General features: G+C 43.7%; 1 protein-coding gene across 1 annotated transcript in view; it reads left to right on the top strand.

Moving 5' to 3' along the window:
* adgrv1 (adhesion G protein-coupled receptor V1) overlaps nt 1–27,667 on the top strand; it is a 306,098-nt gene that overhangs the window by 215,924 nt on the left and 62,507 nt on the right. The window contains 3 exon segments of the mRNA XM_080765672.1: nt 14,818–14,824; nt 14,827–14,921; nt 14,923–14,934. Coding sequence (XP_080621798.1) covers nt 14,818–14,824; nt 14,827–14,921; nt 14,923–14,934 — 114 coding nt within the window.

Below are 27,667 nucleotides of genomic sequence, written 5' to 3'. Positions count from 1 at the left end.
AACACACTTATGTTTATACTTAATTAACCCATGGTCCCCCAGGGGTCTATATACTTAGTCCCTCCCCTTTTCCCTCTACACCAAGGGCCCTGTTTTCATGTTGCCCTTTTTATTTATTCTTTTACTATTTTGAAAAACACATTTTGAATAGTTAAAATAGCCACTCCACAAGCTCAAAACGTGTCCATGTAGATAGGGCTAGTTGAACAATTTTTAAATGTTTTTTTTGTTTTTTTTTCCAAAATAGCAAAACAAGGCAAAGACGTTTAGGGATATAGGAAGGAGTAAGACACTGACTAAAATAGGGCCCCAAATCTCTGAATATATAGCTCCATCTACAAGCTCATAAGCCTATATGGAAATCATGTCAGGCTTTAGTTTATCAATCTAGACTCTTTCTGTTTTGTTTGGCCGACCCTGAGCAATGATGCACCACTGCACGCACGCGCACGCACACACACACACACACACACACACACACACACAGCTCCCAACGTTTTGCAGTTTGGATAAAAGAGTCCTATAGGGGTAAGAGTGTACAGAAACAAACAACGTAGACAAAATCACATCTGCACGATATCAAAAATGCCGGTATACTGCGTGCATTGTACGGTGCATGGTCAGAAGAATAGAAACAAAATGAGGCAGAGTGCGCTTCATGGTGCCAGTGGAGAACACATCAGCAGCCCATATAAATAGCTGCAGGTAGCAGACCTACGAGCTCGTAGGCGCGCTACGAGCTTGTAGATCTGCTATCTGCAAGTATAATGATGTGTTAAGTGTTGTTGCCAGTGCAATAGCAGTAGATTGCAAACATGCATGAATGCAAACAACGCACGCACGCACACACACACGCACACGCACACGCACACACACACACACGCACACAGTGGTTTGTTTTTTAGAGTAATGTCAGCAGGCCTTTTGACTGTGTGTTTAAGACGCCGCATGACCTTGAGCGGCTGGTTGTAATGTTTTCATAGCTGTGTGTGTGTGTGTGTGTGTGTGTGTGTGTGTGTGTGTGTGTGTGTGTGTGTGTGTGTGTGTGCGCGCATGTGTGTGCATGTACAGCATGTGCCGTTGTGTGCGTGCCATGTGTCTCAGAGCACCAATGGGTCCTCTGTGTGCGCCTTCTTCTCCAAACCGGTTAATACCAGATGTTGAGGAAGGAGATGCTTCAAGGAAAGAACGGGGCCTTCCTTCACTGTGACGCATGGCTTGCTTTAACCAAACACACCGTCATAGTGTGCTCTCGTGTGTACATCCAGTTGGAATGTCATCCGCGGCTTAGGAATGATCATGATCACGGCAAATTACCGTCTGTATAATAATCTGTCTGTATCTGTCGGGTATAGAAACCTCGTATGTCCCGAAACTGTATAGCAAAAGGTAAAAACAGAAGGAGCAGATCTAGAAGCTCATCTGCTGTATACTTTTGATGAGTTACAGAATATGGAGATAAGAGATTTCTGCCCGGCAGCAACGATGAGCTTGCACATTTTTGAGGGGCAGCCAGCCCCTCCTATATATGCCCAGCTTTGTGTTTGAGGGCACCCCATAGCGGTGATTTGATTGGCTGAGCGCACCATAGCGATGATTTGATTGGCTGAGCACCCCATAGCGATGGGGAAATTGACAGAAAAGAAGAGAGACCAGTGATTAGCCTGGAATGTGATGATGTTGTATGATGATAAGAGTATGATGATTTTTGTATAACATATACCTACAAGTACAGTAGCAGTTAACCCATTGACGGTATTGTATGTCCCCATATGCGACGACAACATGTGCAAAAAGTGGACGCGACACTACTGTTTGCTTTGGTAAAGTAAGTCAGTAAGGCCTGACTCACACCTTCACAACATATTGATGTACAGTATACTATAGCCGATGCATGGGACTTCATTGTTTACTGATGCAAGCTCGCAATGCATTTCCAATGGGAGTCACATGGTTTGACACGACATTTGTGTTGTATGAGGGGGAGGGGGGGGGCGGGGGCAGTCGAAACACAGCCCGAAAGCCGTACAACAAAAATGTTGTGTCAAACCGCATGTGACTTCCATTGGAAATGCATTGGGGCATTGGGCCAAGTCTCTAATGTCCATGATTTAAGTATTGATTCTCACATCATGAATTTAAATAATTTCAGAAATTGTGGCAAAACATACGAATGACAACTGCGTGTGTGTGTGCGCGCGCTTACACACGCGCACACACGCACGCACGCACACACACACACACACACACACACACACACACACACACACACACACACACACACACACACACACACACACACAGTATTGTAATGTCAGCAGTAGCGGTAGGGGGGGAATGTGGAGGTTTGTTTGGGTGTAAAATAGAGCGGAGGGGGGCGGGTGTTTATTTGACAACATGCCTGCTGTGCCAGGAACCAGTGTTGCCATGTCTGCTTATTATAAGCCACTTTGAACCCTTTTTCTTTCTTTTTTTCTCCCCTTGTAAATATTGGTGGTTGCGGGTTTTTTGGGGGTGCAGTTGCTTATTCGGGGCTTGCTTCAGCTTAACCACGTTTAAAACCCATATATGTCGGCTATTTGAAAATACATATTTTCTTTTCTTTTTTGAGGGGCCCCTCCTATATACAGGTTATATATTAATAATAATATATTAAAAACGCCATTGACAATGGACATGCAGAGTTTAATGTTTGTTTGTTTGGTCACTAACACAAACATTAAATACCATTAACTTGAGTTTAATGTTTGTTTGGTCACTAACACAAACATTAAATACCATTAACTTGAGTTTAATGTTTGTTTTGTCTGTCACTGAGCCAATCGGCATATTAAGTTATTTGTTATGATATCGCGACGATGTAAGATGATAAGGGTTGGTAAAGCGCCCCTCACTTCATGCGGGTGTGATTTGAAAAAAAAATATATAATTACAGATGGGTGCCATGGCTTGAATTCATTGAGATTTATTTTTATTTTTGACGCATTCCTAAACCAATAATTTGATGATGGGGTGGCTGTTCAGTATAGACGCAAAGACGTCACATTATTGGCTAAGGAAAAGTGAAAATATAAACAATATAATCTCCCACTCTCACGGATACTAATAAAAAGTCATATTCCTTGACATGAAAATGTTTGAGAACCACTTGGCTCTAAAAAGCAACAACAAGGTGGTGTTGTTGCTTCTTTTGGGCCTGTTTTCATAGACCTGGCTGCTTGTTTTCACTCTCGCAAGAACCTGGCAACACTGACAGGAAGCCTCGCGCCGAGTATTAACCCAAACATGGCTGAACTTTACGGCTGGGATCTGACCTTAAGCAGCTGGACACACTATTAACCCTTTAAGCCCCTTCTAAAACACTATCTTCCGAATCAGTGCAGAGGCTCCCAACGCTTTTCATGTCTGTTTTAGGACCCCCAAATTGACACGTGTATTAGCCCGCGGACCCACATTTGAAGAGATATGCCATGGGACCCCCCATAAGACCCCCATAAGACCCCCATAAGACCCCCCATAAGAGAGGATTTTTACGGTTTAATTTCAAGGACCCCCAGTTTGACATGCATTAGTCTACGGACCCCCCCGCATTTAATGGCATTTCTATCTCTGGGACCCCCAATTTTTTTTATAGTGAAGGTATATACTTCCAGTTTCCCTGCGTTGCGCGCGAGGGTTTCGTATATAGGGTTCTTGCAAGATATGGGGGAGCCGTATATATATATATACCTTTGGTTGCTTTGAACGCCAGCGTCAGAGTTTTGTATTCTGTGCGGGCATGAGCGAGGCCGACCCGTATAGCCCGAGGTCCGACGCTTTGACGTTGGAACTGTGACTCCCTTTCTCTTCCTCTGCCGTGTTGCTTATTTCATCATTCTATAGGCGCTGAGGAACTGTTGTTCAAAGATAGTCCGAAATACTCCCTCCCTCTCTCCCCCTCTCTCTCTCTCTCTCTCTCTCTCTCTCTCTCTCTGTTTGGTGCGTTGTGGGTCATTATGTTGTTTTGCGGGACAGGTTGGGACGGGTTGGGCCTCCGCATAATGGGAGGCAAGGAGCCCAACCGAGCTCCGCAGGGGACTGTACGACAAGTGGTGCGTGTGTTGTATACGGTACACAGGCCCCGCCAGGCTATAAGGCACCGCTTTCCACCCGACTCCTCCTCCTGGGCAAGGAGTGAGTCTTGCTCAGCGGCCTGATGGCCTTTCTTTTTTCTCTTCCTGAACCTATATATACAGTGGCCTTTGCGCATCACTACCCTCCAGAAACAAAACAAACCCATTCAATTCACGTGCAACCCATACAACTGATACAGTACCCCGGCAATGCCTTCTCACCAGTGGAGTGGAGTGGAGTGGAGTGGAGTGGAGTGGAGTGGAGTGGAGTGGAGTGGCGTCGCGTCGCGTGCCTCCCCTCAACTCCCCCCCCCCCCCCCCCCCCCCCCAGACTGTTGTCATTATGGGAGAGGAAAACAAAATGACTATTTACAGCAACACGCAAAGTGTTTCGCGGAGGAGCCCCCTTGATCCTTTTCGCGACATTTACTTTGTTTCCCTGGCCTGTAATTATATACCGACGTTGTTGATATTATGTCTGCGCGTCTAAATCGGGGGGCGCGCCGAACAGGCCTCGGATCACTGGTTCTCAGCGAGGTCTGCGGACCCCCAGGGGGCTCCTGGAGTGGATCTCACAATATGGGACTCCTCGGCTAAATGATAAAGTCTCTCTATATAGAGACTCTCACCAAGTCTCACAAAACTGTAGCGGGACAAGGTTCAAATGTATACTGTATTCTGTTTGAATGGGTGAGTGGAGTCAGTGGAGGTGCAGGACTTTGCTTTAGTGATGGAATGACGAAGGTTATTATTTATTTCTCTTTATCCAATGTAGTCTGTCTGTCTGTCTGTCTGTCTGTCTGTCTGTCTGTCTGTCTGTCTGTCTGTCTGTCTGTCTGTCTGTCTGTCTGTCTGTGTCAGAACAAAGGCGTTGGAAGGAGGAAACACAGCCTTCATGCAGCTGAGGCTGGAGTGAGCTAGATCAGACCGGTAGCTGTTAGGGATGGGGATGGGGGGGGGGAGAGGTGATGTTGTATAGATAGAGCAAAGTGGGGGATGCATGATAAGGTGGGTGTTTGAGAGTGATTGTCTTAACAGGTGTGGTGTGTGTGTGTGTGTGTGTGTGTGTGTGTGTGTGTGTGTGTGTGTGTGTGTGTGTGTGTGTGACACGCACGCAGTACTGTAGTGTTGATGGAGGGTCTGGCAAGCAGAGCACCAATACAATATCCGGACAGATGCTATTTTTAGCCTCCATGCAGCTTGCTAGCTCAGCATCATCAGCAGCAGAGAGAGAGAGAGAGAGAGAGATCGAGAGAGAGAGAGATCAGCATCAGTAGCACAGAGAGAGAGAGAGAGCTCTGCTCAGCATCAGTAGCACACAGAGAGAGAGAGAGAGAGAGAGAGAGAGAGAGAGAGAGCTATTGATCACCAAGAAGTAGCCAAACAACTGCACCACCACCAACCACACACTGCATCTATAACTGGTAGATTGTTGTTGTCAGGCAGAAAACTCGTATCTCCATACTTTTTATATCTCAATGCCCTACTTAGTAGTTAGTGCCACTACGTCATCATACATCAGCCAATCGAATCATCACATTCCGTGCTACAGACAGACACACACACACACACACACACACACACACACTGAATTTGAATCCTGAAAGGTTTTAGAACCTGTCTCACCCCCCAAGAAGTCAAATACGCCACACGTTGACTTGTCCCAAGAAGTCACAATAATATAGGCAATATCTCGGGGAATGAGACAGTGTTGAACACATACATATACTGCGTCAACCTTTTTTCAGTCTATAGTTGGGTATCGTATCGTCGACGTCTCACAGAAATCCCAGTAACTGCTCTGTTTTCTCCCGTATAAATGAATGGTCTATTGCAGTGGTACAAAATTGATATCTGTCCGCGGAACCCTATCTGAAAATGTACCCATCAAGGGGGGGGGGGGTCTGTCATCAAGATACTGTTTACATAAAATGCATCAGGATCTTGGCTATAGCTTTGCGTTTGTGAAATGGACTTTGGGTCGAAATGGATATGGTAGGGCTCTTACTTTCTTTGTTTTTATTTCAAAAAAGTTTCTTTCCACCAAATAATGAACGCAGACAAGAAAACAAAAAAAAACACACAAGACAACAAAAGAAACCCCATAGGTAAACACACAAAAAACAGCTTGGGCTCTTATATGCTTTCAACAACAACAACACAAGCTCATGTCAGGTCAGGTCCTTAACCCATTCTGTCCCACCCTGGGGCAAGACCTATAAGCTGAAAAGACTATATCAGCGGAAGTTGCGGGATTTTAGCGGAAGTGAAATAGTTGATTGCGCTCTACAAATCAGTTTTACATTCTCCGCGAATGAAACAAGTGTTGTGATTGGTCGGGAAAAAATATCGTATCCGGGGGAAATACATTTGACGGCTGTTCCGAAGGATACAACCGCCGATAGCTTCTCTTGCCTTATAGGTTGTGACCAGGCTTTTCTTTTCGCAGATATAAGTAAGCCTGGGACCGAGGCTAATTCTGACCTGAGATCAGATTCATATACGAGGTTTCCACTGGACACACACTGGTCTGATGAACCCCATTCTGACCTGAGATCAGATTCTAAAAGTGTCAGTTGCTCTTCGATTTTTCTAAAATAGCAGATCTACAAGCTCGTAGTGCGCCACCGAGTGGCGCGCTACGAGCTTGTAGATCTGCTATTTTCAATAGCTAAAGCATAACATGATGCTAACACCGAAATGGGTTCCCGCCAGAATGGGTTAACACACATTAAGTGCATGTGAATAATTCTGATGTAATATCGCCGAGCCCATTTGGCCTGCGGTGTCGGGCGCTTCATTGTTTGCTTTTCTTCAGCGTTTCCTGTCGCTGACAACACGTGGTTTCTCATTACCGTCAAAGCCTTTATCAAAGCCGTCGCCGTCGGGAACGGGAAACCTTGTACGTCCAAAACAGTTACTTTACAGGAAGTGGAGGCGGAAATATATTCCATATCCATTGTAGTTATTTAGCCTATAGGCACAGACTTCGTTCGTACTTGTAATTGGTTCTAATAATTTATAATAACCCATAAACATACTTTGAATCACTATTTTAGGCATGTCATACGCAAACCTTGTGTAAAAAAAAATATATATATATATATATATATATATATATATATATATATATATTTAAAAAAAAAATCAAAACGTCTTACATACGTAGATGAGACATTTTCTTCCTACTTTTTTAACACGGCAAAATATAAAATGAGTGAAATGGAATCCATCCCGGGAGTGCAAAACACATACACCAACCGTCCAATCGGAGCACGGAGATGAGGCAGCCAATCCCCTTTCAGAGTTGGAGAACCGTATATATAGCGATGAATGAACTGACAACCTCGCGCTGCACACAACGACAATGGGGACACCCACGGACACCTCTGATTGGCCTATATGGGGGGGGGGGGGGGGGGGGGGGGTGGGGGATCTATACAAGCTCAAAACGCGTCGCTTTGTGTGCTGCGTTTCGAGCTCGCGGATCTGCTTCTCTGAGGCGGGGGAACCCCTTTTGGTGTCGGCATCATGTGTGACACAGGCCAGCACTTTGGTCCTCAACTCGCCAGAATGAAATGGTCGAAATGGTCTAAATAAAATCGTTTTTTTTTTTTATGTGATTTTCTTTTTTTTTCATATTAACATAGTTTGAATGTTGAAGAAGGTTTTTATTCCAACAGATTGTTCATTTGGGCAAATTAAACGTATACATTTATATGTCAAAGTAGGCTTGTTTTTTAACAATGTTTTGGGGCCAGGGAAGCGCAGTTCTGAGATTTGCATGTTGTTTTCGATTGGTCTGGGATCTCTTTGTCCTGAGGTTTCACGCTCTGGTCACCGCCCATTAGCGTGCTTCTGTGTTTGTAAACATGGCTATAGTATGAAGGAGCTTTTGGGTTATACTTTACAGGAAAATAAACAAAACCACGTAGCTACTCAAATACGCTTCCCAGCCTGGAGAATAGACTTCCACCATCACACAACAACAGGCTAACAGCTAGCTAGCCTAGTTAGCTAGCTGTCTGTGTGTTGTGTGTTACTAAACACATGTTTTCACTCCTAAAATGTATAAAACTAATGAAACGTTGCCCGTTAGTATTGCTTCATAGCCATGGAAGAGTGTTGCGCGTTGCTTCTTTTTTTTCTCCTCCACACGCAAAGAGCCAAAACCACTCGTCTTTTCTTTAAATCATAACGTCAAAATATGGCCGTTAGTACTGTTAATTCAACATCCGGTGAGGGGAGGATACGGATTGTGTATGGAAATCAGCGCATACAGTGGGTGGGCTTTAGACCGGATGTAAGCCTTGCACACTAAATAGAAACCAGGCATGTGAACGGATGTTTATTAAAAATAGCAAATCTACAAGCGCACAACGCATCATAGCCTGATGCGTCGGTTTTATTTATCTAAAATACTGGGTCAATTGTCTGACTTTGATTGCTTAAAGTATATAAAATGGTGTAGCCTACTGCAGCTATTTACAACACAATGTAAAAGCATTGGTCTAAAACTACATAGCCTATATCCATTGAAAACTCAGTTAGCCTACTAGTTACTTTTTAGATTGTATTATTACAAAACATACACTAAACAACTTAGTACTACATTTCTTTACTTTAACTCAAGTAAAACAGTGTGTCCACTCAACTGTCATTGACAGGTAACCTAGTGGGGGAGTGATTAGTGGGTGGGGGAGTGATTATGCAAGACATTAGGGGTGTGGACAAGCATCTATTGTCACACCCATTCCAGAGGTGCTAAAATCTGAAGAATCTTTGAAGGGAAATTTCTCTACTTTGCATCTGTATCTTTTATCTGTTTCAACAAGTTTTAGATGGTCATATCTCCTTCAATTATTGTCCAATTTCATTGAATGATACATCATATGAAAGCTTACATTCTGTACTTTAATAATCTGTAATAATCTGTAATCTGTAAAAATCGAGTTGAGGACCAAAGTGCTGGCCTGTGTCACATGTCATGCTTTAGCTATTGAAAAATAGCAGATCTACAAGCTCGTAGGGTGCAGGCGCCGCTACGAGCTTGTGTAGCTCTGCTATTTTATTTATTTTTTAAAATCGACTGACACAGAAACGGCTTTTTCAGAAAACTGTCGGGGAACATTTTTTTAGAACGTGATCTCGGGGTCATGAGGCACGTTGGAGATGTCCACGTGCACGTGGACAGAAGTGCAAGGGAAGCCTCGCATACGACGGACATAAACACTGTCAGACGGTATAGGAGGACAGCCAGTTAGCAAGCTGTGCATAGACGGAAAACGGAACATTGTTACGCTATACAATACGTCTGACGTGTATGCTTGTCAGAAACGGACATAAATCATGGAAAAGGGAAACAACGCCTATATTTACTCCAAATTCAGGCACTTCCTATAAATGGCTGATACTGAGGCAGTACCTTGCTGACTGCTTTGCACGCACAGCACGCACGCACGCACGCAACGCACGCACGCACGCACGCAATATACACGTGCATAAAAGTCTTAATGTCCTGCAGCATGTCCAGTCAGCGTGCAGTGTGTGTAGCCTAAGCGTCTAGACAGCTCGACTCCTATTATCCACCTCCCTCCTCACCGTCTCTGTCAGCTATACAGGACTAAGCCCCCCCCCCCCCCCCCGCAACACAGAATACCGCGCGCGTGCAGATATAGATATATATAGGTCTCTGATAAAGGCCACGTCTTTGATGAAGTCCAAACATCTTCCACAGCTGTCACCATCCTCCAACAGTATATATACTGTATAGCTATACAGTAATAATCTATCTATGGCCCTGCATGGCAGGTTCCCCCGAGCAGGCACTGTAGTGCTCATTGCAGCAGCTCCAATATATATATACTGTATATATACAACCTGGAACGGCTGTATGCTGCTGTGCTGTATAATATGCTGCTCCATTCCAAACACCCAATACAGCAGTTTTCTTTTCTTAAGTACCATGAGTTTGATATGCCTTGCGCTGTGTGTGTGTGTGTGTGTGTGTGTGTGTGTGTGTGTGTGTGTGTGTGTGTGTGTGTGTGTGTGTGTGTGTGTGTGTGTGTGTGTGTGTGTGTGTGTGTGCGCGCGTAATCAAATAGGTCCATGTTTATATACTCTTTAGAGTTACAGACACTCGGAGGTCCATTTAGTTGGTATCTGGGAGCTGATGGTGTCCTGAGGCATAGGGAACGCTATAGGCCACCCCTGTGGTGGCAGAGGCGTTAATCTACGAAAAGACCACAGAGGCTTCAATATGGAGATACAAGGTTTCTTTGTGTGACGCTGTGGTGGCAGAGGCGTTAATCTACGAAAAGACCACAGAGGCTTCAATATGGAGATACAAGGTTTCTTTGTGTGACGCTGTGGTAGTAGAGGCGTTCATTTACGAAAAGACACAGAGGCTTCAATATGGAGATACAAGGTTTCTGCCCGACAGCGACGGTGATATCAGATGTGCTATATTATAGCCAGCATCCATTAACAAGAATACAATAGGCTGTTATGTAATGGGCACCTGTGTGTGTGTGTGTGTGTGTGTGTGTGTGTGTCTTTTTGTTATGAGTAAGCTATAGTGCTCAGTGTTTTTAGTCGTTTGGCTTGAAAATTAAATCCCAGCAAGAAATCCAAATAAGTCTTTTGTGGAATCCTCTCTAAGATCTATGGATCTGGTCCATCCCCGACATGAGCTACTTCATCCCTATAGCCTGGGGAGTCTGGCTTTGGAACATGCACACGCACGCACGCGCACACACACACACACACACACACACACACACACACACACACACACACACACACACACACACACACTGTCTCTGTCGGATGAAAAACTGTTACTTTTCAAAAGGTTTCCAATTCAAAAGCGCCAGATCTACAAGCTCAAAGCACGGCCTCGATCGAGCGCGTGGATCTGCTACTTTCGCTTTTGTATGGGGGGGGGGGGGGCACGCGTTAGTCCGGCGTCCCGTTAGTCTGAAATATACGTGCTCAGTTAACCCATTTTGGTGTTAGCTTTATGCTTTAGCTATTGAAAAACAGCAGATCTACAAGCTCGTAGGTCTGCTATTTTTGAAAAATGAAAGAACGGCTGGCATAGAAACATAGCTTTTTCAGAAACTGTCAGGGTGTATAGAAGACATTTTTAGAATCTGATCTCGGGTCAGAATGGAAACAACTGTCGGTGTAGAAGACATGTTTAGATCTGATCTCGGGTCAGAATGGAAAACGGTCGGGGTGTAGAAGACATGTTTAGAATCTGCTGATCTCGGGTCAGAATGGGTCAAGACTCGCCCCGTGGCTTCTATACGTGAGGTTAGCATTAGTGATGACAGATTACCGGGACGTCGGACTAACGCCGCGCACAAATCCAAACGTTAAATTATACAGATGAGGTTTTTTGCCCGACAGATTTATGTATACTTGCGGGGACATTTGGGTCTTCACAAGTATGGTAAATCAAACACACACAAACACTCGCGCGCGCCCTGTGGTGTCGGAGCATGGAAGGGAAACGGAGTGTTTTTTTGTTTTTTTTTAAAGGGCCTGACTTTTCCTCTTCGCTCCGCAGAGCCTGAAAGGGATGAAGGGACGAGGTCAGGGAGAGGTGGAAAATCCACAAATTGGTGTTTATCGTTCAACGCCCTGCAGTTTCCCCAAAACGTGAGGATGAGAGAGGAGCCATTCAGGCACCGTGTGTGCATCTGCGTCCGTTGCGTGCTTCTGCGACCCCTCAAAGTAATCATATTTAACCCATTTGGACCTGAGGTCATGCAGATTCTATGTCAGTCGTTCTTCGATTTTTCGAAATAGCAGACCTACAAGCTCGTAGCGCGCCACTCGGGTGGCGCGCTACGAGCTTGTAGGTCTGCTAGTTTTCAATAGCTAAAGCATAGCGTAATGCTAAACACACCGGGGAGCAATACAAAAACCGTGCCGCCGTTCCCAATCTGCACAGCTGATTTCACGCAAACTAATCGACCATTCTAAAGGTGAAATGTAAATGCATTGGTATAGCAGCATTGCTTCCGTAAGTTCCAGCTATAACCTTATTTTTATTGTGTTTGAGAAATATATTTGAAAGCCCAAATAATAACTTGAACATTAAGTGCTATAATATGCTATGTTGCAACAGCCATACCAGGCAATTATTGTGAAATACGCTTTTGGTCTCTAGCTGCCAACAACCAACCAACCGACTTTGCGATTCAATAGTTTCTCACACTGTCTGTCACACGAGATCCAATATTGAGATACACATGTCATACATTTCAACTGTGCCTGCGGGGGGTACACACTACACAGTACAGAATATACTTCCATGAACATGAACGTCTGTGTGCACAACCTTAACCTGCCACCTATAGAAACAGCTGTGCCTAATTTCGACCGTGGGCCTATATTTACTGTGGAAGTGGTGAACGTGTTTATGCAAACCCAATACACGGTGAGGTAAGAGTGGAACATAATGTTATTGACATAACACTTGCGTGAATGTTTTTTTTTGCCCACTCTAATATTGGCGGTTCACAAAGAGGGGGGGGGGGGGTCCCTCTTTGAGGTGGTTCCAAATGGGCCCCTTAATTAAACAGATCTGTATACATTTGAGAGGTCACTTGAAATACGAAATGTGTTTGAGAACCACTGGTGTTATAGAGGCGTACAAAAGGACTGGGCCCCCCCCATGGCACGCACTGTTCAGGGGGGGCTCTGCCGCATGGTCCCCATGCAGGGGCCATGCTCGGGTCCACATGCACGCATAGTCCGCATGTTACATCATGACGACCACCGTCAAAAGGAACTGTACCGATATACTTATAGCTTAGAGCTCTGTGGATCCCCGGTGTCAAAAGTATAATTATATATATGCTGTGAACCGTCCCCCTGTTTGTCTGTAAAACAACTCAATTGCACCGTTTCGCCCTGTCTCTCCGTTCTTGTTAACCCCCCCCCCCCCCCTACCCCATCATAATCACACTTGTATCGCTTCCCTTCGATCTGCCGCATATCCTGTCCGTCTCTCGACCTCCGCTGGTTGTCGTCTGGTGCGTTCAGCGTCCGTGGTCGCAGGTCCAGGTTCAGGCATGAAGGGGTGGAGGTCAGGGTCTGCTGAAAAATTTCGACTCATTCATGTTCGTTCTTGGCCTCCAATCAGTGACTCTGTCGGGTGGACAAAACCTCTCACTGCCCTATGACACTGGACTTTCTCTGAAAATGGTCTAGCGCGAACCTGCGGTGTTCCCGCATGCGGGTTTCCAATGTCGTTATTATAGTCACAGCATCTGGAACCCATTCGTAAAAGAAAATATGTTTTATAGTCTGGGCACACCACCTCTCTATTGTGTGCGCGTGTGCGTGCGTGTGTGTGTGTGTGTGTGTGTGTGTGTGTGTGTGTGTGTGTACACACACAGGTACTTATTTGGTTCAATATTTATAAAAGCCACAGAACACTTTCTTTATGTTTCTCTTTTCCCTCCCTCCCTCTCTCCTTTGCTTACTCAGAGCCGCACGTCGTGCACTTTTGTTCCGCAGTGTGATTCCGCCATGCCCTTTAGGTTGAACGCACGCACGCACGCACGCACGCACGCACGCACGCACGCACGCACACGCGCGCACGCATGGTTTCCGTTGTTGTTGTGTTGTTGTTTTGCTGCATTGTGACGCAACAGGTTCTCAGGAGGCCTCTCTCGCCGTCTCTTCCATGGAGGCGCGGAGCCTCGGCCTCCTGTCACCTCGCCCCACCCGCTCGTACAATCATCTCCTATAGAAACCTCCTATCTCCGTATTCTAACTTTTATGTGTTTTTTTTTCTCCACGCACATTTAACTCCCCCCCCCCCCCCCCTGCTTGAACTATACTGTACGACAGCGTCACACACGAGCATATTCATTTTGGTGTTATAGCATTATGTCATGGTTAGCTATTGAAAAATAGCAGATCTACAAGCTCGTAGCGCGCCACCGAGTGGCGCGCTACGAGCTTGCAGGTCTGCTATTTTTTTTAAATCGAAGAACGACTGACATGGAAACATGTGGCTGTTCCAGGTCAGGATGTAGAAGACTTTTTTTTTTTTTATATGATCTCAGGTCAGAATGGGTTAAAAGTATGGCAGATCACAAAGGGCTTGTTACCTTGTATATCTGCTATACTTTTGATGCTTCTGAATCTCCCTGAATCCCATACATGTATGAGCCGAGGTTTACTTACACCCCGAACAGAGACCATTTGCTGTAGACCGACTTGCTGAGGCAGCACGCAGCCGTGTGTGCGTGTGTGCGTGCGTGCGTGGCGTGCGCTTTATCACTATACTTATGAGGGCCGCTATACAAGTATAGTTGGATGTGAGAAATTATTCGTCACGACGAACAATTTCCTGGGAAACCATTTTCCAGGGAAATGGCCATCTTTCAACCGCTTATCCGGAGTCGGGGTAGTTTTGGGGCAACAGATTCAGCAGAGACGCCAGAGTCCATGAGAGCAAGATCATTTTCTATTTCTCACATCCTATACTTGTGAATTTGAATTGTATAGTGTCACACACACACACACACACACACACACGCACACGCACACAACGCAATCTTGGAAAAAAAGATTACAGTGCGAGGTCTCCACCCGATATAGAGACGATGTCAAGTGCATTGACAAAACCAAAATGACTGAATTGTCGTGCTAATTGTCTAATTGTGCTTATTGTCCACAGACGTGTTTCTGGTGTCTGCGTTCCGTGGCAGCGTGTTCTCGGACGACAGCTGCGCTGCGTTGGCTCTCCTGTCTCACTACTTCCACCTCAGCCAGTTCTCCTGGGATGCTCATACAGGTAAGAAGAGCTTTTTTTAAGCCATTCTGACCTGAGATCAGATTCTAAACATGTCTTCTACGTCAGTCGCTATTCGATTTATCAAAAATAGCAGACCTACAAGCTCGTAGAGTGGAGCGCTATGAGCTTGTAGATCTGCTTGTAGAAGCCATTTAGGCCTGACATCATTTTTTTTTTAATTATTATTTTTCTGAAAAACCTCATGTTTCTACATCAGTGGTTCTCATATATTTCATGTCAAGGACCCCGAAAATTATATATGTGCTATATCGCCGACCCCCCCCCCCCCCATCTGAAAATATGTTGTTCCTAGGGACCCTCCAGAAGCAAAGATTTGAGTTAAAAACTGAAACACTGTGTATATATTCAAAGATTTAAGGCACATTTTCACGATAAAAATAAAATAAAAAATAGCAGATCTACAAGCTGGCACGCTACGAGCTTGTAGGTCTGCTATTTTTCAATAGCTAAAGCATAAGATAATGCTAACACCAACAGGGCGTTCCCGCCCAGAATGCGCTAAGCCATTTCAACCCCAGGGCTGAAATAAACCCTTCTAAATCCTAAAGGTTTGCCCAATGATGTCATAATGGGCCAGCCAAGTCTGTGGACTTATAAGGTAAATGATGATGTAATTCGTGCCAGCCTTTATACATATACTTATGGTGTGGGTGTACCAGGCATCTGTCGAATCACACACGCTGTTGTTCCTTTTTTTATTGTTGTTTTTATTATTATTTTATTTATTTTTTATTTTTGCTGCATGAGTAAGAAACCATGGCTTCCATTGCACCACACAGTCGATCACAGATATGCCTATATATTTTTTTCCAAGCTACAGTGAATTGCTCACAAAAGGTGCTGAAGTGTGTGTGTGTGTGTGTGTGTGTGTGTGTGTGTGTGTGTGTGTGTGTGTGTGTTGTGTGTGTGTGTGTGTGTGTGTGTGTGTGTGTGTGTGTGTTGTGTGTGTGTGTGTGTGTTCATCTATCTCTCTCACTCTCTCTCCTCCTGTCTCATCCCTCTGACAATGATTCATTCACTGAGCCTCTCTTCTTTCTTCTCACACACACAATGAACCTCACAGACAATGTACACACATCAGTCCATACCCACTCTCTACTCCCACCCCAAGCCCAACATACCATCCTTATCACAAGACCCATTCCCAAAACAAACGTCCCATTCCAATAACCACCCATAGTTCCATTCAAAGACCCATAGTCCATTCAAACCCCATAGTTCCATTCAAACACCCATAGTTCCATTCAAAGCACCCATAGTTCCATTCAACCACCCACCAGTCCATTCAAACACCCACCATAGTATCCCATTCCAAATTCCCAACAAACCCTTCACAAGACCCCCAACCATCCCATTCAAAGACCATCCCCCATAGTTCCATCAAACACCCATAGTTCCATTCAAACACCCATACGTTCCATTCAAACACCCATATTTCCATCAAACACCCATAGTTCCATTCAAAACCATAGTCCATTCAGACCCATAGTTCCATTCAAAGACCCATAGTTCCATTCAAAGACCCATAGTTCCATTCAAAGACCCATAGTTCCATTCAAAGACCCATAGTTCCATTCACAAGACCATTCATAGACCAAGTTCCATTCAAACACCCATAGTTCCATTCAAACACCCATAGTTCCATTCAAACACCCATAGTTCCATTCAAAGACCCATAGTTCCATTCAAAGACCCATAGTTCCATTCAAAGACCCATAGTTCCATTCAAAGACCCATAGTTCCATTCAAAGACCCATAGTTCCATTCAAAGACCCATAGTTCCATTCAAACACCCATAGTTCCATTCAAAGACCCATAGTTCCATGCAAACACCCATAGTTCCATTCAAACACCCATAGTTCCATTCAAAGACCCATAGTTCCATTCAAAGACCCATAGTTCCATTCAAACACCCATAGTTCCATTCAAAGACCCATAGTTCCATTCAAAGACCCATAGTTCCATTCAAACACCCATAGTTCCTTTCAAAGACCCATAGTTCCATTCAAAGACCCATAGTTCCATTCAAATACCCATAGTTCCATTCAAACACCCATAGTTCCATTCAAACACCCATAGTTCCATTCAAAGACCCATAGTTCCATTCAAAGACCCATAGTTCCATTCAAAGACCCATAGTTCCATTCAAAGACCCATAGTTCCATTCAAAGACCCATAGTTCCATTCAAAGACCCATAGTTCCATTCAAAGACCCATAGTTCCATTCAAAGACCCATAGTTCCATTCAAACACCCATAGTTCCATTCAAAGACCCATAGTTCCATTCAAAGACCCATAGTTCCATTCAAACACCCATAGTTCCATTCAAAGACCCATAGTTCCATTCAAACACCCATAGTTCCATTCAAACACCCATAGTTCCATTCAAAGACCCATAGTTCCATTCAAAGACCCATAGTTCCATGCAAACACCCATAGTTCCATTCAAACACCCATAGTTCCATTCAAAGACCCATAGTTCCATTCAAAGACCCATAGTTCCATTCAAACACCCATAGTTCCATTCAAAGACCCATAGTTCCATTCAAAGACCCATAGTTCCTTTCAAACACCCATAGTTCCATTCAAAGACCCATAGTTCCATTCAAACACCCATAGTTCCATTCAAACACCCATAGTTCCATTCAAACACCCATAGTTCCATTCAAACACCCATAGTTCCATTCAAAGACCCATAGTTCCATTCAAAGACCCATAGTTCCATTCAAAGACCCACGACGGCTGTGTAAAGTTTTAACGCAATCGATTTGAATTCACCCAAAACACACACGTTGTAACCACGATCATCGACAATTTAGTTATGGGCTGTGAATAAAAGCTTGACCAAAGGACGTAATATTACATCCGTGGCGGTCAAGAGACCTGATGTGACGTAACATGACGTGATTGTCAGTCAATGTGTTTGAGTGAGCTGAACGGGGCGCCCACTCTAGTTATTTCAGAATGAGAGTGTGGTTGTGACACGGCAAATATTGCAACAGCCAACGTATTAAACTAACTTGGCTGAGTTTAAAGTGGTCTCTCTAAACTCATATTGTTATATGTTATATATAGGTGCCCGTACAATTCTCAAAGATCCTATTTCAAAGGGAGGAGTTTTGGCCCAATTTTCTTCTTTTTGACCATCAATGGGTGGCATCACTAAGAACACACATTGTTCTCCTGCTGTACATCAAACGAGGCATCCCTTAACGAAGGTCAGCTGTGTGTAAGTCATGGTCTTCACACACTCCTTCCAGTATTTTCTCCATAAGCAGAGATCTTTGTTTCTTATGTAAGGCGTCAGTATTGTATGCAATAAGGTGTGTGTGTGTGTGTGTGTGTGTGTGTGTGTGTGTGTGTGTGTGTGTGTGTGTGTGTGTGTGTGTGTGTGTGTGTGTGTGTGTGTGTGTGTGCGTGTGTGCGTGTGTGCGTGCGTGCACACTTTCTGTGACTAGAGTCACGCGCACACTTTCCACCCGCAGGAAAAACGTGCTCAACACAGCCAGGGCCCACAGGGGAGGAATCGAGACGAAAGTGTAGATAAATATGACCGCACGTGTGATGGTTTCCTCCTTCCTGAAATATGATTCACATCAACTAACGCAACACAGATTGCTCCATTCATTGCCCTGAACAGCGTGCGTGCGTGCGTGCGTGCGTGCGTGCGTGCGTGCGTGCGTGCGTGCGTGCGTGCGTGCGTGCGTGCGTGCGTGCGTACTTGTATTACTATTCTTGTGAGGGACAACGGTAGAGCCTGTAAGAGAAGTTTTGAAATGAGAATACTATCCACCTGTTGGCTGTCCATCAGAGGACCTATTCTTACAGGAGGCCAATGTCTGACCATGTTTGACCACTACTGACCACACCTTCAATGTATTTTCTGCTCTCATGTGTGTATAAAGGAGAGCAATGTATAGGGCTCGGGAGGCTTGCCTGAGAGCACCTCCCTGGGCTGGTGATCCCTTGTATTAAACAGTATCATTGTTTCAGTCCACTCTCTGCCCTGTGTATTTTCTTAATGACTCTGATTATGAGTTCTAAAAATATCTTTGACAATTATGGCGCTGTGTGAGCACGGTTTTTCCACATTGTCAAAGATATTTTTAGAACTCATAATCAGAGTCATTAAGAAAATACACAGGGCAGAGAGTGGACTGAAACAATGATACTGTTTAATACAAGGGATCACCAGCCCAGGGAGGTGCTCTCAGGCAAGCCTCCCGAGCCCTATACATTGCTCTCCTTTATACACACATGAGAGCAGAAAATACATTGAAGGTGTGGTCAGTAGTGGTCAAACATGGTCAGACATTGGCCTCCTGTAAGAATAGGTCCTCTGATGGACAGCCAACAGGTGGATAGTATTCTCATTTCAAAACTTCTCTTACATTCCATCCTTTTAGTTTTTTGTCAATGAATCTAAATATTAATTTATATGAATATGAATATTAATTGACACCAAAGAACATGAAATACTATACTCTATGCAAATTTACTCCAAAAAGATGACTTTCATATATGGACTATATCCTGGAATGAGCAAGGTTTACATTCAAGTGTATCCAATGTCACACGATCACTTGTTTTTTTATTACACTCAGGACACTTCTGATGGCTGGTAGGGGCGAAAACCCATTCTCTTGGGCGAAAATTCCAATCCTACGATCCTCGATTTGTCTTTTGTGAGCGATCACTTCATGAGCCAGCACTTCAGGTGTATTAGTGGTTGCGTGGTTGGTTTCTTCACACAAATGTTCTCTGTCACAACTCTACAACCCTGTCAGTTGTAGCTTCATGGCATCTAGTCTTCTTTCCCCATGTGGTGGGCACAGCATTCCTTCTTTATCTGGCTCTCCTCACATCTGTCACTGGGGGGTGACCGGGGTTGGATGTGAGTGGGCCTTGGGAGCCTTGTAGGATGGACATGATGATGTGACTTCACGCATGGGTGTCACTAGCCCATGTGACATATTTATATCTGTCAGGTTCCTCAGAACTATAGAGGGGAAAAAACACCTTGTGCACATTATTTGTTCACTTGAATTATTTCCACCATGATTAAAAAGGTGGTTATACAGAATTAATTTCATTGTTATTATTTAATTTTACATTAATTGTTTTCATAAAACAGCAGACTAATGTCAATGTATGTGTATATTTACCCAACATACAAACCCAGATTGCTTTCTCCTTGTTTCCATTTGGTTTTTCCCCTTTTTTAAACACATCTCCTGATATGTTTCTCTTAATATTTTGGATTTCAGAGCTGGAAAAAACAAAACAAACACTACACCCTACACTAAAACATTTGTTCTATAAATTTCTCGGATGGTAATACCTAATTATTTAAGACCTATCTTGATCATGGTTGTCTAATTTCTGGTTAAAACTCTTTTATAGTTATTAACTTTATAGACATGTTGCACATTGTTGAATCTTTACACAGTATTTCATCAGATTATTACACTATACTTCTAGTTCAGTATGCCAATCCGAATATTTCAATAATGTCTGAGATCTGTAATACATTCGTGTCTCTTTTGTGGGATTGGTTTCTTACCTTGTTGACGTAGTGTGTTATAGACAGATACAAATTTTTCCCTTGTAATTTCCTCCTGCAATTGCATTTTTTTTTTTTTTTATCACAATACCACAACACTCTTCCTAGACACGTTAATCTAAGATTTTAGTGAGTTAGTCAATATTGCCATATTAACCATGCCGTGCACAATGGGAAAAGATAAGTCATTAAATTGTCACACATTTGGAACCATCTCTGATCGGTACATCAGCCATCCTCGCCACCTGGAACAATTGAATTAACAGTGACTTCCATCCTGGAAAGTAGGAAAGAACAATTTTCATTATATTACAATAATTTTACCTAAAGATAACATGTTATACAATATACATAGTGATACATTTTACATTTTAACACTTATAAGCCTATTCAATAAACATCACACACCACACAAACCATACCCGGGTCATTCATCCTTGATCACACTCATAGCTGTGGCCTAACCAATAGGACAGTACTTGAGTCACTAGACTCAGCTTACTTTTTACTGAAGTTGCCTGCATAAATGGCCAGGTGCCATTGACACCAACAAAACCTAACTCCCCATGGAGACAAGTTAATGTTGCTGTTTACTAATTACTCATGTACAAAGCTACAAATAAATCAAACATGATGAATAATTTCACTAATCACTCCAATTTACTTACAAATAATTAAAATATTTACAAATACTTAAAATGAATTAAATCTAAATGTTCCACTGCCTATCAAATTAATTTACTTACAAATAATTAAAATATTTACAAATACTTAAAATGAATTAAATCTAAATGTTCCACTGCCTATCAAATTAATTTACTTACAAATAATTATATTAGAATTCATTAGAAATTGACGTTGTGAGCACCATTTTCCTGGTCCTCCTCGCAAGGTTATAACGGCTATATTAACGTTTGAGAAGAATTTAGGTTAGGTTTATACTATCAAATGAGTAAGTAAGTATTGCAAACACTGTGTGTGTGTGTGTGTGTGTGTGTGTGTGTGTGTGTGTGTGTGTGTGTGCGGGTCTGCGTGTGAGAGACTCAGTGAGTCAGACTACAGTTGTTTGTTAACCCTGCAGTCAACCTGAGAGTTGTAACAAACACCTACATGACCTCAACACTTTCTTCTCCTCTTTCTTTCCTTTGTGTCTTATCATACGTTTTGGTATATCCCCTCTATGACCATATTCTTTGTAATGGGTTAAAACAAGTCACAATTCTTTGAGCTTATCTATAGTACCAACTACCAACATTAACCTTTTTTTTTTTTAATCTGTAAAGAGATAGATATTCTTGTGTTGTTCATATACGTATACGTACGTCCCCAACCATGTGAACGGGATTTGGCAGGAGCGGCTTCAGGGAATGTCATGACCATTGGACTCGAGAATGAACTGATTAGAAATAAGGCAGGTTCAGAAGTCAAGGTCACTGTGAGGAGGAGGATTTCACCCCCCCCCCCCCCCCCCAAAAAAAAAGACAGAATTTCTATCGATTACACACCCCATGAAGCCTTGAATTCATGGAGATTTGTTTTTTTTTGTCTTTGTCTGCATTCAGAAACCAATAATTTGATGACCAGCTCAATAAGTTATAGGTTATGGACAGACTCTGCCGGGTCATCGAATTATTGGCTCGGGGAACGCGATATAAAAAATATAACAATCTCAGTGAGATTCAAAACTTCGCGGGGTGTGTGTACTTGAGAGAGAGAAAAACAATCGGGGGGTGAACTACTCCCTCTTTGCATTCCCGGCAAAGTCTTCATTCACATAATTTTATTCCAGATGATACTCTGAGAGTCTGAGACACGCAGGACCGTCCTAAAGGGTCAGCTGGGCTGGCGGAGCCGTCATACATGCACAAAAGTGATGTTTCACAGTAAAGTCCAGGCCAGTTTTAATCCCCTGGGTCTATTATAGATGACTTGTGACCTGCTGATGGATGCAGGAATGCAGTGAAGTTATGGAGCAGGAGGTCACGTGCGTCAGCGCGCACGCGGAGGAGAGGAGAACACAGTGTCGATGGGGGAATACCCCCCCCCCCCCCCCAAGCTGATCTCTGTCCGCCCCTCATGCACAGCTGATGTGCTCTCCTCCTATCCTCATAATGTCCAAAACTGTTACTTTGCAGTATTCAAAATTCCAAAAACAGAAGACCTCCGACGAGGTCAAAACCGGCCTTAAAAAAAAAGAATACAAACAAACGAATGGAATCCTCGTCAACCATTGCTGTACGACGTGTACTCTCAACGAAGTTGAATGTCTTTTAATAACAATCCAAATCTACAAAGTAACGATGTTAACTAAAGGTTTCAATCAATTTGTCACAGAGTAAGAGTGTAGATGTCACATGTAGTGGAGTAGATGTGCAAACGACGTATAAAAAAAATGGAAATACTTACTAGGTAGTGTAGACAAGTTTCCAGCGTTTGTACACAGAATTGATTGAGTGTTTCCAAACAAATTAAAATCTAGCTCCACCCCCCCCCCCTCCCCGTCATTCTATTGGCTGAGCCACGTCACTTCAGGCTATGGGGTTGTTGTTGCTGCTGGGAGGGACGCTATGGATATTGCGCTCGTATGGCTAAATATGACATTAAAAAAAATATGAATTTCTATCGATATCGTAGTTACAACAATGACATTGAGTTGACATGTTTTTTTAAGGATAACTGTAGCGTAATCACAATATCACAAGACTGACACGACGAGTCCCGCAAATGAGGAAGTAGGAAGTAGTGGAGGAGACTCACTGGCTCTCAATTCAATTATCTTTCATTTGTAATCGTGCATATAAAACATATTGCCCCTCAAATGCCCCAGCCACTACAGCATCGTTCATGTGAACTACTTTGTCCACGGTTATTCATTGCAATGAAGAGAAATCGCTATGATGATCCGCGACGGCTTGTCACCGTTGGCGAGCACGGGTTGAATGCAATAATGCATGCTTCAAGCCGGCCGGACCACCCAACCATGCGCTATACATGGCGATTATCATAATTTCAACAGGCTTACATATTATTAGATCATAAACATACTATTTCACATGAACAATGGTGAAACTAAGATATGGGGATAATATTATACTTGCAATGAAATTGCATTATAATACTGCTGGGGTTGAACACACAGTCACAGCCTCGCGCTGCAATTGGCTAAAAGTTTAAATCCCCTCCGACGTCCCGAGTAGTAAACTGTAGTGGATATAAACAGTGCATTCAGCCAGAGGGGGCCAAAGGGAGAGTGTGCTGCTGCAGGAGAACACCTCAGCATCACAATAAAGGGAAAGATAGAGGGGAAAAAAGGCCAACAAAATACATTCATATATTTAAAATTTTGGCTGGAAACTTGTCTACACTATACCTTTAAGTGAAAAAAATCAAAAATAAACTTAAAACTGTACTGTGTACGGTGGAAATTTCATGTGTCGAAACTCACTCACTTTTCAGGTCAGCTTGTAGATCTGCTACTTTTGTGTGACGCTGTAAAAATGCTGTTTGAAAAAAAACAAAAAAAACACAACGTTGGAATGTAAGCGATTTAGAGGTCGATGTACTTACATTACAGTATGTGCTTCACCTTCCACCACCGTCGGTAACCATTAACCATTAGTGGGTGTTTTACAGGATAATATAATTGTTGTTCAGCGTAGTGGACATAATGACTCCTGGCACTACAACATAAAGCCCTTTAAGTCACAAAGGAGACAGGGACGTGCTCTCTACGGTACAGTAGTGTTAACCCTATGGAATTCAGTTGTTTAATGTCCCGGCGGGTTTCTGGGCTAACGTTGCCTGACTTTGCCTCTTAGATGTCTTAACCCGTTTTGGTCGGGAACCCCTTTTGTTTTGTTTTTTCAACATCACGCTATTGAAAAATAGCAGATCTACAAGCTCACAGCGCGCCACCGAGTGCTCCGCTGTTTTTGAAACGTGGCACAAATCTTTGAATATATATTCTTTCCGGGTGAACGTTTTCAACTCAAATCTTTGCTTCTGGGCGGTCGCTGGAACAATATATTTTCATAGCGCGCCACCGAGTGGCGCGCTACGAGCTTGCAGGTCTGCTATTTTTGAAAAATCGAAGAAGAACGACTGACATTTTTAGAATCTGATCTCAGGTCAGAATGGGTTAATCAGACCAGTGTGTCCCCAGTGGAAACCTCGTATGAATCTGATCTCAGGTCAGAATGGGTTAAAGGATAAAAGCGCTGAGGCCTAAAGGGGACACGGATTAAAGTTCTCAGACGACATCACTACTGATTTCAGTCGCGTTTGAGTGCGTGACACGGCACGAATCTAGGCTAGCAAAGTGGTCGCATTTGGAGGATTTGGCACAGAGATTAAACTTGACGTAGACACACATGGTAATGTTTCTACTCCCATTACTGGTGGTGAAACAGCACAAACACTGTGATTCACGCTGGAAGGAATTTTGGGGGGAAAAACAGCCCAGACAAAAATAGACCTAATAGAATGTTTTAAGTGCATTAATAAGCTGTTATTAAGGCCATGCTCTTTCCTCACGTCTGCTTTCTCCATTATATTTTTGTTTCCCTTACGTTCCTCATTGTTGTAGCATATCTATCCACTTCACCATGTGTCTCGCGGGAATCGTTCAACACTGCATATCTAAATATTCTTCGTCAACAAGCCGGAAAAAAGCAGATCTGCAAACCTCACAACATGTCAGCCAATTAGAGAGGGTATATGCGCATGCATAAAGTGAATGGCAAATCGAGTGGCAAATCGAGCAACAAAGTGAATGTAATGTTTAAACTTTAAAGCAATCAAGATAGGACTTTTCTGTTTGGATTGTATATGGGCTGTCGAGGTCAGAAAGTCGTTTTTTTCTTTACACTACAGTAGCCGGCGTTCCCACATAACTTCCGGGTATGATGATATCCAGATGGGCGCCATAGCGTACAGTATCTCTCAGGTCAGGTCCTATATGGAAAGGTTGGCTCTGTCACTTTTGAGCGTGTGTGCGTGCAACGTGCACACTGAGCGTTTGTGCGTGCGCGCGCGCACGTGCCTGAAAGAATGCCATCGCATAGAAAAATGGCCATAATTTAATTAGCACAACGAGAAGCAGCCGTGTGCTGACTAAATGGCTGGACACCGCACAGTGTTGCATAACAACACAATGACCTTGCTGCATCGCCCACCCTGCTCCACTGTGCTACTACTATACACTACACACTGTATAGGAGACATGCCCGCGCAGTTTATCGTGGAGTACAAGTATAACATTTGCCCCTGAGACGTATACAGTAGGCGAGTAAAAGTACTGACATACTTGGAAAATACCTCAAAATGTTACTTAAACCCATTTTGACCTGAGATCAGATTCTAAAAAATGTCTTCTATATCCTGACAGTTTTCTGAAAAAGCTGTGTTTCCGTGTCAGTCGTTCTTTGATTTTTTTTTTCTTCCCAGGCACCCTGGCTGGTATAGTCCAGTCTGGCCAGCCAGTTTGACTCCCGATCCAGACGGCCTCTACTGCATGTACTTTACTGTCTATCCGATCTATTAAAAAAAATATATATATATATAAAAAAGGCGAAATAAGCCACAAACAAACATTTAAAGAGAAAGGATTGGAGTAGACCTGGCCTGCTGCGTCCGTGTGCATCATCCATTTGATCAACGGACATGAGAGGATGAGATGGTCATCATGTCTCTGTCGGGTGGAAACCTTGCATGTCCAAAAACCGTCCGATTCTCGCGATTTGTTTAATCCATTACGAGTCGAGGCCCGAGGCCTACAAAAGTAACAGATCTGCAAGATCAAGACGTGGCACGAAGCGACGCGCTTTGAGCTTGTAGATCTGCTATACTTTCAGCTATTTATTTTTATTTGAATCCTGCCAAGTAACAGTTTTGGACATTACGAGGTCTTCCACCTGACAAAGACGATAGGTGAATTGCTAACATTTGCCCTTGAAGCAAACATGTTGTTTCTGTACACGTTTTAGAGTAGTCCCTTTCTCCTGGGCTGAGAGTAATATACTAATGTCTTAATGTCGACGTCACCCATTTTCAATCTTTATCTTCATATAATTGGTCCTCATTAATGCTCATTGGTCTGTGTCTCATAGGAGGGCAGGTTATTGTCTCCACCAGGCCAAAGGCATGGGGAGAGAGTATGTTTTGCCGTGTGTCTGTGTGTGTGTGTGTGTGACTGTGTGTGTGTGTCCGTCCATCTGTTACCAGCTAATCTCCGGCACCGTTAACCCGGTCGATGCCAAACTTCGCACACACTCCATGGATGCCAACGATGAACCTCTGCCCCAAACGTTCCAGAACGGCCTGTCACACTGAGGCGGATTTTCACCATTTCTACCTCTTAACGGCACCGATCTGCGTGAAACGTTGCGCGCATGCACACTCCCTAGACTATAGGCCAAGGACAAACCTTTGACATGCATATTTCACATCTGCCTTTCAGAGCGCCACCGTGAGGCCGACTTTTGCCAAACACATTTCTCCATAGTCATCCAAACATAGTTTCTGTTTGGATGTATTGTATATGGGCTGTCAAGGTCAGAAAGTCGTTTTTTTTTTTACACTCAGTAGCCGGCGTTCCCACATAACTTCCGGGTATGATGATATCCAGATGGGCGCCATAGCGTACAGTATCTCTCAGGTCAGGTCCTATTATGGAAAGGTTGGCTCTGTCACTTTTGAGCGCGTGTGCGTGCAACGTGCATACTGGGCGTTTGTGCGTGCGCGCGCGCGCGCGCCTGAAAGAATGCCATCGCGTAGAAAAATGGCCATAATTTAATTAGCACAACGAGAAGCAGCCGTGTGCTGACTAAATGGCTGGACACCGCACAGTGTTGCATAACAACACAATGACCTTGCTGCATCGCCCACCCTGCTCCACTATACACTACACACTGTATAGGAGACATGCCCGCGCAGTTTATCGTGGAGTACAAGTATAACATTTGCCCCTGAGACGTATACAGTAGGCGAGTAAAAGTACTGACATACTTGGAAAATACCTCAAAATGTTACTTAACCCATTTTGACCTGAGATCATGATTCTAAAAATGTCTTCTATATCCTGACAGTTTTCTGAAAAAGCTGTGTTTCCGTCTCAGTCGTTCTTTGATTTTTTTTTTCTTCCCAGGCACC

The sequence above is a fragment of the Protomyctophum bolini genome, assembly GCF_963924005.1.
Source record: "Protomyctophum bolini genome assembly, chromosome: 6".
NCBI lineage: Eukaryota > Metazoa > Chordata > Actinopteri > Myctophiformes > Myctophidae > Protomyctophum > Protomyctophum bolini.
Note: the sequence above shows the minus strand (reverse complement) of the source record. Positions and strands in the feature narration are given on the sequence as shown.